Source organism: Pararge aegeria, chromosome Z, assembly GCF_905163445.1.
Source record: "Pararge aegeria chromosome Z, ilParAegt1.1, whole genome shotgun sequence".
Lineage (NCBI taxonomy): Eukaryota > Metazoa > Arthropoda > Insecta > Lepidoptera > Nymphalidae > Pararge > Pararge aegeria.
Window position 1 is genome coordinate 26,339,091 of NC_053208.1, and position 13,403 is coordinate 26,352,493.

At 35.9% G+C, this 13,403-nt stretch overlaps 1 protein-coding gene across 4 annotated transcripts in view; it reads right to left on the minus strand.

Annotated features, from left to right (window-relative positions):
- LOC120636333 (H(+)/Cl(-) exchange transporter 5) overlaps positions 1-13,403 on the minus strand; it is a 39,058-nt gene that overhangs the window by 16,594 nt on the left and 9,061 nt on the right. For 2 of the 4 annotated variants that reach the window (XM_039907763.1, XM_039907762.1), the window contains exons 3-6: positions 8,594-8,753; positions 7,775-7,807; positions 4,235-4,264; positions 22-161 (exon numbers count right to left, since the gene is read on the minus strand). In XM_039907763.1, the coding sequence (XP_039763697.1) occupies positions 22-161; positions 4,235-4,264; positions 7,775-7,807; positions 8,594-8,753 (363 nt within the window). Of the gene's footprint in view, positions 1-21; positions 162-4,234; positions 4,265-7,774; positions 7,808-8,593; positions 8,754-13,249; positions 13,380-13,403 lie in introns of those variants that run through there. The other 2 variants (XM_039907765.1, XM_039907764.1) reach the window with 2 other exon arrangements.

Sequence of the window (13,403 nt, forward strand, 5' to 3'; positions counted from 1 at the left end):
ACAACATGTAAAAAAAGCTACCTTGATCAGGTCCCATATGGAGTCCTGTCGTTTCTTCACGATGTACCGGTGCCGCATTCGATCTCGGGCGATGTCGCGCTGCCAATCGATAGTGTGGAAGTCATCGTACTGGCCGATACCTGGGATTTCATCTGCGTCGCCTGAGAGGAGTGACAAGTGTTACCATTTCGAATTGTTACCATTGTGTTACCATAATTAAAGCTAGATAATACCCAGTTAGTCTGGTTTTCTTCTCAAGCTGATCATCAGCGCTGGCCGGTCAGCGTAAATAATATTTCAAACTCCTTAATATTAACCTATCAGCTCTCAAGGCCAGCGTGAAATAAACGGTATCTGTGATCTAAGTCCGGACAAGTCATAAGTGTAAGAAAGTTCTTGGGAATTTAATTGTGACTGTCTACATGGTAAGTACTTGCGCAAATATCTCAGAGAGCCAACTTTAGCCCCACAAAGTAAGTTCGTGCGATCTGTCGGGTAAACGATTTTCGAGATCCGAAATTAGCCTTCAAATCTCAGTAACCACGTTTAGACGGCGGTCTCGGTTATAATCACTTACACCTGTTGTAATGGTTGTCTAAATGACATTGAAGTAGCATTGGAGTGGCGGGTCTAAGCTCTATATCCTTCTCGCTTATAAGAGTGGACTGGGAACAACCCAGTATTGGGACATTAATTAGGCTGACATTAAATATTTTATCACTATGAGAATGCAAAAAATAGGACTTAAAAATGTTTTTCATTACACACCAACTATTTAATGCAATTATTTTAAACGGAACGGAAACATTGACGATTTTGTAAATAATTGTACGAGTGGCGGCACTTTCGATAAATGACCCCAGTTCCCGCCATTGCCTGTTTTCCTATTGATTTGTTTGCTATCTGTGCATGTCCCTTTTGAAGCCTTGCTCCCACAGTTTCCCGGGTGTCAACATCGATATGCATTCGTACGTGTTTTGTACGTGCAGTCGTTGTTTTGTTTTTAATATAATTAAGTGGATATATCAGTGAGAGGAAAACAATAAAGGATTGTGGATAACAGGTCAGAATGCATCTATTTTTTACCGATGGTTTGCTAAAATAAGCGTAAGTCTAAGTAATATAATCGTGTAAGTAATTTCGTCATGTATTGTTATTTTTATCTTCTATTTAGTGAGGTGCCAAAGGCATTGTATGCTTATCTGTCGTCATGATAAAATCCACTTTAGTATAGACATAGTATATCCACTAGGTGTCTACTGCAGATACTGAGAGTACTGAAGTACTTACTCTCGTTATGTTTTTTATTAAGTTTATGTTAATTTTTCCATAAGAAAGCGATGTGAAGATCAAATCAGCTATGAATCGGCTTACTTATTTAAGAGACCTAACAGCAAAGACTGCGCATTTGCATATGAATCGATTTTTCACATTTTACGAATACGAAAATCGTCCAACCTTAACCTCTCTGTCTTTTCCATTACTTGGTCATGTCTGCCTTTTGTGAAGATCCTTATAATAAACTGACCGATAAATTGTTAATCAGTAATAGCTTACGACACTTTAAACAAATTATGATAACAAAGCCAAAAAAGAACAAGTCAAGCGAAAACATCTAAAAGCAAAGCAGTGTTCTTGAATCTAGCTAGTTATTTTTGCATTCAAAGCAAACTAGTTAATTGCTTCACTACAAGTCTATGTGGGTCTCAGCTCCATATCCCTTTACCAAGGGGTAAGGAAGCCTGTACTCACCATTGGGAGATTGTTTAAACAATGAATGTTTTTAAGAAAATATCCTAATCAATAATTGTGTCTCAATCTTGTTTTATTACATTCTAGTTATATTTAACATTATCTTTGTTAGTACCCACACCAGGCAAGCCAGGTGTTGTTTTCAGCTAATTTTCTCATTTTCTAATAGCTGTAGGTAACATTCTTTGATTCTTGAGTGAAATAGTTCTTCCTCATGATGCAATATCAAACAGATTTTGCTTGGGTATGAGAAGGTTGCCGGACAAACGAAATTATCTTCAAATTTACAATTTTAACAGAGATTGTTAGTATGAAAGTGTTTTGAAGGAATCTGTGACCACTAAGTCTAAAATCAGAGACTTGAGTTATTTTTTTTTTACTAAAATATATTGCATGTGCAATAACTACTTCATTTTCAATCATAAGTATGCACTTATTGTGGATGGTTGCCTGGCAGGTATTATTAGGTAATTGATTAGTATTTTATGCTTCTATAAGACTACCCTATACTATTTTTAATTGTCAGCAACAAGTTCTATTGACATCAATTTATTTATTTATTCAAATAGACCTATTTATTACAGTGCTTTTGCCAGTGTTTTATAGGACTGCAATGATTATTTGCTATGTTACCACCTGTGACTAAGATACACTCTCTTTCCTATCCCATACTACTTTCAATTCAGTATTAATAGACAACCTCACTCGCATAACTTCTTAACAGGCACAGGGGACGGGCAAGTTTACTCAGAAATGGTGGTACAACAATTTGGCAATGAGTTAGACTGGGCAAATGGTGTAAACTGTTATCTGGCAGCTACCATTTTGGTTCAACCCAACCAGCGTTATTGGGCGTTAGCGTTATTAGAACATTGTAAAGATAATACCGATATATTTCATTAATACTTAGGTCAATAATTTGAATACATAATGGTTGCCAACATAAACATGCTTGTTGGTTAAGGCTATGGGGTTTCCAGAATTAGCAATGATTCTGTTTAACCATGCTCATATGAGCATGGTTAAACAGAATCATTGCTAATGACTAGATGACTAGATTTTCAAATAGTTGAAATATTTTATATTACTCTTTAACTTTAGTTATGAAAAAACAAATAATTCCTATAGTAACATATCATGTTGTTCATTACCTGAACAATGATATGACTTTTATTCCAATTAAATGAATTTTATTTAATTGAATGAATTTTAGTCCAAGTCAAATATTTCTTTATTACAGTATTGATGCGTTATAAAAAGAGACGTCAAAGATGTAGCCCACAAAAACTTAGCTGGTTTATATTTTAGTTATCATTTTCTTTTCACTAACTTTTATTTTAAAACTGGGTGCAACTAAATAACAAACTGTTTTTAAAAGATATTTTAGCTGGTCCATGTATGTGGTCAACTTAGTCAAGTTTATGGGCCACATCAGCCTCATCTCACAATAAAATTTTATTAGTGAATTAATTTTGTATTTTTTTGCCAGAGACTTGACTCTGTATGTCACACTGCTGGCCACCGACTTCATCTTTTATACTAGAATAAAGATATAGAGCTTAAATATACTGGCCAAATATTTGGGGGTTTTGGGTTGTGAAATTTTAAATTCTTTATGTGTTCAGTTCCGATGTGACAATAATCAGAGGATCAACAACTTGCTTCCTGAGGTATAGCAAACTGCAAATTCAGACCTCAAACTTTTTTACCATCTAGCTATGACACCCTTATCCATAGTAATAAAATAGTAAATTATTTTTAATGCACTTATCTCTAGAACTGCCAGTAGAGTTAGTTTTTTTCTAAATTACTTGACAGTTTAATTCTTGAAGAGGTTAAAGGCAACATCAAGAGACAACTCTTAGATACAGATGGGTCAATTGGAGTAGAAATGAATTATTTATAATGGCATATGATATAAAATGAAGAAAATCTCCAGTATGAGTTTTAAAAAACATAAGGATAGGCATTGTAAGAGTTATAAAAGCCTACCCTTAAGTATATAACTCATACTGGAGATTTTCTTCATTTTATATCATCTGCATACCCTGTGCATACCCTCTATGCACAACACTGGCTATTACCAACCCGTCTTCCCCGTGTAGCAATTATGAGTAAACAGTCCCCTTGACAGAGTCCTTCAGTCTAGCAGTGGACTGTTAGAGGCTATTGATGGTGATATAAAGCTGGTTTGTCATATTTCTTCAATAAATATTGCCTGTTGGATGCACTATGCAAATGTTAGATGAACAAATGTTGATGAAGGAAAAAACCACACTTCTGAAAGGCGTGACGCTTACTTTTTCGGAAACGTCGCTCTCATTAATTCGTTCCTCATAAAGTAATTGCTATAACTTACGTTATTACTGTACATACTTAGGGTCTCGAGAAACGGGTTTCAATGTAAGCTAATTGTATGATTATTGCACAACGTAGGTACTAAACGTAAATTAGGTATTATCGAACTAAATACGATACGTACCTTGCATTCCGGAGAATATAACTGCGTCCCCTGAAAATGAGTTTGTAATTTAAAACACCAAACTGCACTATATTAATTGCTACATTGATTTCAGCATTGCTTTTCGTCTAAGTAGTCTGTTGGTGGAAGCTTAGTACTGTGTTCGAGGCACATTAAACTACGAAATAGTTTTGAAAGCAAAGATAAAGTTGTGAAAGCAACCAAAAAGATAAATAAGTAAACTCAAAAGTAAAAAATAACACAGCTACGTATCAAGTCCCTAACGTCAAGGCATAAATAAATGTGATAAACGTCAGTTGTCACTTTGACAATGACTTTCAATAATAAACCATGTATTTGCAAATGTCTCGTATTAGTGTTGCCATGCTCAACAGTTTAAATCTACCATTTTTTATGGTGTTGATCAGATAGCAAAATTATTCAATATTGATCATGCAAAATTATATTTACTGATTGATTACTTTGTATTTGGTTTTCTAAGACGTATTTTAAATATAATATGACGATGATGATCATTGTCACTCACAGTAGGACAATATAATTATGGCACTACAGATTAAGGTCTGCGGTTTGTCTATGTTTTAGCAAACTATAATATTTATTACAGGTAGATATAGTACGTATTAGCGCTTCATCGTTAGTTCTCAAACATCAAATACTAAACAAAAATAATAAATAATAATAATATAATAATAAATATATATCACATATATCTATCATAGTATATATAAATTTATGTTGGTATTTGTGTAGTTAATATGTAAATGTAGTATGTATGTTCATGTAAGTTTATATTACATTTCTTTTTTTTTTGTTTTTTTTTGTAACTTACTTTATGCACCATCCATTTTCCACTCTTTTATCGGCTTCGTACGCTCAGGTTGCCTTTAAAAGATCACTTTTAGTGATAAGGCCGCCTTTGCACCCTAGCACTAAGTACTATTACTGTTTTCCTTGTATTTTCCTTTTTTTTTGTTGTGTTGCAATAAAGTTTTTCTATTCTATTCTATTCTAAAACTTACTCGTGTCAAAATACTGCAATATTTTCACAGAAATATACTGTATACATATATACGCCCGTGAAATATTAATCCCCTTCTAGAGGAGTCTTCCCAACTATCTTACGTGTGCACTGTCATTGTTCCTAATATCGGTCACACATATTGCTCGAGTTGTTTTAGGCGAAATTACTTCATGACAAATCCAACATGGCGAATGTGACGGGCGATATAAATATTTTAAAAGGGAAAATGCAAATAAAAACATTGAGATCTGAACTTCTATGGTGGAATATTTTCTGAAGAGTAGGTTTATGTTTATCATTGTTTTTCTAGTAAGCGTCAGTAGGATACGTAATACTAGTCAATCAATATGTACTTTTTAATACGATTAGTTTAATGCATAACATATCTATGATAAATAATAATCGTACATATATTTTACTAGGAAACTCTCCTACATGTACACAATTAGTCAATCTTATTAACGTATCCACAACTTTACCTACATAGCCATGGTCAACAAGCGGTTCTGTGTCGTCTACTTCAGTGGCAGCCACGGAATCCATATTAACACTTTATTTTACAAATCAAGCAATAAATCATTATGTTGTGCGTATAACCAAAACCCGAACGTTGCTCATGACTACAAACTTTTTTAATCACACGTTCATATTTTATCTTATCTTAGTGGATATGTTTTTTTAGATTGCTTCGAAAATTAAGGGCTCAGTCACGTTATAACAATCCGCAATAACATTCTGTCTGTATTCTGTCGATATGGTTAAACCGATGAGTCAGTCTTGATCCACAGGATACGAGGGCATCCGATAAATTCGCGCGACGATGTAATGAGCACACAGGCATTTACTTCTAGTGCCACTATATGTTACTGAACTCATAGTAGTAATTTTTATTATATCAGTTACATCATATAATCTAAGCCAGCAACCCCAATACGAGAACCCCAACCATAAACTAACATTTGAACTCTCTGTGAAACCGGTTTGTCACTGTATTCGCCAATATGCATACATTCTAAATGGAACTTGGTAACCCATACTAAGAGGATGTGATAGATTTCCCGTATTTCACATTCTGAACAATTTAAAATTTTATTTTGAATTGGATTGGATCATGGTACGATGCCATAACTGGTTCACGCCTGTTCAGATTAACTAGATTCAATGAAAAACGTCTCTTTTTGGTTAAACCGTTCAAACACAATTTTGATGCTCAAGGCTTAGTAAATTTCTTTAAGTATAGAAAACCATATATTTACAGTTCAAAATCAACTACACAAAATCTTCTACAGGTTCCTTAATTAATTTAGCAACTGGTTTCCTATTTAATTTAAAGCCCTAAGTTGTAAAGTAATAAAACAACGATTCTACTAATTTGTCACTCGGTAAAGTTTTGCAGGTTTATTTAGAACGGGGCTCGTAGATTATTCAATAACACAATTTACCTTTTACTGCGGAAAAATTTCTTAGTATCGAGAGAAAACAGACGCTAGTTAGTCTTCCCGTTAGTTCGCTCCGGCAAGCGGAAACGTTGAGAGTAAATATCCGGTCTCAGCTTATTAATTATAGAAAATCTATTACTTGTCGTCAGTATATTAAACAAAGAGCTCCACGTGAACGTAAGACGTCTTAGCTACAAAGGCTTCTCTCTCAAAGACGTCTTTTAGAAATTTTGTAATAAAGTTGTAAAGTTTTAATATGATGAACTGAATTACAGGGTTAGTTGATCACTGACTGCTGCAAGAACAGTAAGAAGTGTATACAAATGTGTTATTATGGGGCTCTTATGTGGTTCTTGCAACAGTGAGCTATAAATTTTCATAATAAATTGATAGTGACATGATAGTAAGAGCACAGGCATGAAACTAAGATAGTATAAAATGCCTATTTGATTTATTACCTCTTTTATTTTCATAGTCTACTGTAATGCATGACTTTCAAAATGCTTATGCACATACATAAACAAGAAACAGGTGGATTTATTAAAGAATATAATAATCTTTGTTAATTCACGGAAGCAAAATTTAAGGTGCACGTAAAAGTTGATCGCATTCTGTCGCATACGCTCCGCATCAATCTGAGATGATCCAAATTAATAATAAACCTACAGAGTTTTTTTTTAGCTTGTCTTACGCGAAATACTTATACTGCTGAGCCAGTATCGGGCATAAAGGTTTTGCACAGGGTATGAAGATGATATAAAATGAAGAAAATCATCAGTGCGAGTTATAAATACTTAAGGGTAGGCTTTTTACTACTCTTACAAAGCCTATCCTTAAGCTTTTTATAACTCGTACTGGAGATTATCTTAATTTTATACCATCTGCATACCCTCTATGCACGCTACTGCTGCAGACGTGGTTCACATATAAGCGAAAGATTAGTTGGTTGCGGATCTTGTGCCTATTGCGGCAGTGTGTGATCAATTATGACAGTGTTCCTCTGAAAGCCAATGCTATTATGTTGTAAGTCAGGAAATAGTTAAAAAAAAACACTAACGCATCCCCGGTTGCTCTTACCGGCTGCAGTGTTGAAGTACTGAGCGATGTATGCTTTAAACAAAAACAATAATATACTGTCGCTTTCGGGAAAATCTGGTGTAAAAGTAGATAAAATTAATACAATTAGTTAGTAGACCTACCTTCCTTAGTACCTATTTTCTTCGAGTTAACTATATATAGACGCTGGATTGGTATCAGATCACAATTAATGATAACGAATTGGTAATGCAGTATCTATCGGAACCAAGTACGTAATGGTGAAGACTGTATCTACAATTTGAAACTTATTTTTCGTTTTTTATCCATCTTCTCACAACCCCGTGCACTCATAGCTACAGAATTATGGTCCTGGCGCCCTCGTATAACATTAAAGTTGTATATATGGCTGTATTGGAAATACTTGATGACAGGTTTGAATGGCTCAGTCTTTTCTTGCTTGGAGCTTGCTAATTAAGATATTCGGTGTATGTTTTTTTTTATTACTATTCTTACATACAAAAAAATAAATTGATTCTCATACTTCAACTGGCGAAAGGAACTTTTAATGCTTTTACTGGTACTGCAGGGCTAGGCAGGAGACAAACATTATATCCCGGAATATATCCCCTGTGAGGGGATATAATTAACGTGCCCCCTTTATTATTACACATATTGTTTAGATATTATTTCCACTTGTGCGCCAGTGTTCTGAGAATTGATAAAGCTGTGGGAGAAGATAAATTTATATGCTTTCCCCGGGGATACAATTGTCTTTTGCCCATGCTAGCCGTGCTGGAGGTGTGCCATTTCGACTAAGGACGTGGTGATCAGGATGTTATGAGCAGTGTTGGTACTCACAGCTGGCGCTGGCGCTGCTGTTCCTACCGCCGTGCTCGTACAGCTGGAAGGTTCCGTGGCTGGTGGGCGTGGCGTCGGGCGCACGAGCGGGCCCCGGCGTGATCTCTACCATGTCTTCCTCCATGGTTTGGCCACTGCGCCCGTTGCTTGCGCTTGTAGCCTGGAACAAAAACTGAATTAGTACGGCCAATAAACAGAGCGCAGTGTCCATCCACCTGAGGCGTAGGTGTGCCTGTAATTACGCCGGCAACCACGCCCTTTACAATGGAACACAGCATTTCAAAAAAACTGATTTGCGGTAGAAATAAGTGCATAGTTTGTTATAACCTTGCAGCTTGGTGGAAAAGCTTTATTGCTACCTCCGACCCTCGGACAGGACGGAGGTTGTGTGGGACTCCCTCCTCTAAAGGGGTAACCCAAAACTAAAAACCACCACGGCATGTCCCTCTTGTTGGCTTTGTAAGACGCCCGGGGAACCCGTTGTATACCTCCCGGACGATAAAACATCGTGAGGAAACCTGTAAGGTATACAGGTTTCCTCTTTTCTCAGGTACTCTCTTTTTCCATAATAAATCCTACAGGAATTTAGGATTTTTGCTACGCACGGTTCGTGGTTTCACGAATATAAGTGCTGTAATCGCCTTGTATAATGCATTGGTTAGGAGTCACCTAGAAGGTAACGCAGTCATATGGGCTCCACGTGAAGCTAAATATAGTCTCATGCTGGAGCAACCCGCTCCAGCATGAGACTATATTTAGCTTCAGAACAAATTTGTAAGGTACTTGTACATGAAGCTTTATGGAGTGTACCCCTACTACCCATTGATGTACCCAACATTATTTGTTCTGGGCATGGTAGGATACAACGAGCTTAGGGTAAGGAGAGAGCTTACACTCGTAACGTATGTTGTTAGACTACTGAGGGGGCAAATATGTAATGCTGATGTGTTACGCCTGGTAAGCCTGCGTGCGCCGGACCGGTATGTTTGGCGGAGGCACCGGCCATCGCTGCTGGCGGTGCCGAACGGGCGCACCAAGCTACTGAAGGAAGCGCCACTGACGCGCGCACTCCGTACCCTCTAATATGATAGCTCAGAAGACGGATTTATTTTGTTGCACTCTGAGTGAACTCACAAATATAGCAATTTGGATTTTATCATATACATTATAGTTATATATATTATTTAAATTTACATAACATGCTGCATTGTCGTATTAGGATAACTTTTCCAGTAATGACAAAAATGTAATATGGGGAATAAATAAATAATGTTCTCAAAGGTTTGTAAAATTCACCAATCCGCACTGGGCCAGTGTGGTGGACTACGGCCTTTACCCCTCCTCATTGTGCGAGGAGACCCGATATCGGCCCGACTGCATGGGTAGTAGGCCTATAGATTGATATGATTATGGTAATGATTTGTGTACACGAGCATGGAAAATATGACCCTCACTGACTAAAACGTGTAAGCACATAATATAAGCGTAATGATAATTATTAAGTATGTATGTAAATTAGACATTTAAGAAACCCTCGACTTTCAATGTAGTTTACCTACAATATTGTAGTCAAGCCCTTACATATGATACCAACAAAGAAAAAAAATGTAATTCCCTATTTTGCGGTGGCGGCCATCTTGGATTTCAAATTTATCATAGTGTTTAGTATTCTAATAGCCAAGCTAGATAACTTTGGAAGTTGTAAAAAAACGTGTAATCCGCCATTTTGCGGCGGCGGCCATCTTTCCATCGACCGACTTTCATCAAACATAGCTAAGATCACTCCCGGCTAATTCACCTTGTAACCGAAAAATAAACAAAATCAAAATCGATCGAAACGAAAAATACTAAGCCTCAAAAACACACAGACACGTCAAACTTATTATACACAGTTGTTTTTGCGTCGGGGGTTAAACATGATTTGTTCCAAAACATTTGTAGGACAACAAACTGCTTTGACTCCCGACCCGATTTCCGCCGCTCTTTTATAATTCTAATGTATGTTAATATACAATCGGAGGATGATCTGGCTCATAACAACAGGAATCGAAAGAATAAAACACCGAATAGCATTGTGCTATTTTTACAGGAGTGAAAGAAAATTTAAACTGTTTGCTCAGAGAAGCTTGTTGCTTTAATGGACCGTCGGTAAACTCCGCTCAGAAATTGTCAACAGATCTTCACTATACATAAACATGGTAGATTTATATACATATACATATTATTGAAACTCAAATAAAATACGCGTAAGTATCGCCGAAATATGAATGAATGAATGCACTTTCTTGCACACCACAGAAAACAAACACAGAGATTCAAATACAATAAAGTATTATGGTTAATTTAATATATAGGTTCCTCCCGATCTATTTCGGATACGGCGGCAATGATTTAAGTTAGTTCCTAATTCCTGAGACAGGTTTTTGGGCGCATTGTCTTGCAAATGACCCCCATCGCCATCATAGGACAGATCTACATTATGATTTATTTGATAGCGTTCTTTACTTCATATTTAACTCAGCCATTAAATTAACGTCAGTAAACTAAAAGTTTTACGATTCGATTTTCGGATGGACACTTTGCAAATAACCTGAGGGGTTGCTACGGCGTCACCGGGGGAGTAGGGTGAGCGCTCGCTATGAGAAAAGCCCCAGGGCTCGACGACATCGGGGGGAAGTGGGAGTATTGTTTTTTATTATCTATAAAAGCGGCAAAAAAATTATGTTTTTTGTATGGGAGTATTGTTTTATTCTGTCTTTTTAGTAGCATAAGAAATACATCTGTAAACATTTCAACTGTCTAACTATCACGGTTCATGAGACAGCTGATATAAAGCCTGGTGACAGACGGACAAAAAACGGAGTCTTAATAAAAGGGTCCCGTTTTACCCTTTGGGTACGGAACAATGCATGACTTTGTAATAACCAATCGAGCTTAGTCTAATATGCAATCCAGAGAACTAAAAGCTAACGCGGCTTATGGTGTGTCATCAAAATTCGTTTATTTCAAGTAGGCCGGCAAGAACCTCAGCACTTGCTCTTTTCTAACATCTTTTTACAATTTAACAACCAATGTTCTATCTTGTGTCAGATGAAAGCGGAGCGGCTAGCTTCCGGGCAACCTTGTCATAAGAAAGAAATTCATAGTATAGTAACCTGGATGTATTAAATGTGTTTTCACACATTCTTTAAACGTATGTTTTACCTTCGGTACTCAGCCGCATAAAGGTTTTCTGTAATTTACTAAGACAAATATGCTGATATCACTAATTTACGACCGTTTCTAGTAAGTCGATTGTTTATATCCACTTTTTTTTTATAAAGAATTATATTTTGTTTTACAAAGATTCAATTGTTATAAATATATTGCAAAGCCACTGTAAGTATACCTATTTCTTTAAATTTTTCACGTAGATTCGCGTGATCTAAGTTTGTGTATTGACACTGACATCAATAATTAAGAGCGCCCCGATACACCTTCTGTGACCCCGTACGTGCAACATGAACTTTATTGGATACTCGTTTAACGACCGATGTCGATTGCCATGTGAACTAAGCAAGGACCCCTGAGGACACTTCGTTGAAATGTACAATGTTAGCGTACGAACTTTTTTCAACTTTTTTTGGCAGGTGTAACGTTATCACGCGGCTTTTCTCTGCCTAATGGCAGAATGAATTACCTACTTATTACTTATTACAATATAATAGAGCTGGAGTTTCTTAATTTTCTGTTTAAACGCGCTATCAGTACCATTCGTATTGCAAACTATTATTTTTTTGCATTTTGTATGCCAATTTATGAGTTTTTATAGACTATTTAACAGTTAGCCCCGCACCAAAATAAATTCAGGTGAAACCGCAGGAACAACGTGGAATAGATTCTTTAGGTATATTAAATATTGTCATCTTGAAAACTGATCAGCTATTCTTACTTCAGAAATGGGATGAGCTAGTTTTACAACGCTTCCGATTCTTGATTTGCCTACGTTGTTTTTGTGCTGATATTTTTGTACAGGTTCTATAAATCTATTTAGTTTTAATCGTTATTATCCTATTTTGTTATTATGTTATTTAATTAAAGTTATTTATGCGTTTATTCTGGCATATAATAAAGATACCACGTAGGTATTAGCTTTATACTTTTACATACGAATGGAGGCGAGGTGGCAACCATTTTGAATAGACGCAGCTCTTTTGAATTTACGCTTTACTTATTGATGATATTACGCTTTTGTTATTTATTATTGTGATTTTTGACATTACTTTGTCCTTATTTTTACCCTATATTTGACTATTTTTTCCATTCATTGCGCATAAAGGTCAGATAGAGAAGAAAGAGGTCTTTGAAAAAAGGTATACGTAATACGTAGAAAAGTACATCGAATTTTCTTGTATTTTAATTTAAAATAAACAAATTTAGTGTAAACGATAAAAAAAATTGCAATTATTACTTTAACACTCAATGAATTATTAGGTACTTATTTTAAATAATAATCTATCTTTTTTAATCCACAAATATTTTTATCTCATTTTAACAATTATATTAAAAAAAACAAATAAATGTTCGTGAAAGAGATCATTAAAAAAAAAAAAATGCGGATGTATGTAGTTATTTATAGCCTTGCTTGCCTACTGCGTATTAAATAATTTTACTCACATTTCAAGCATACCCAGATCCTCCGACTTGCAAAGAAAGCACAGAAACTCAATTAAACACACTCAGTGTCCCAGCTATCAGTAAAAGTCTTATTATTACTAACTCTGGTTAAATCGCGAGCGAGCTGACCATCACCGTAGTCAACCGGGTACAA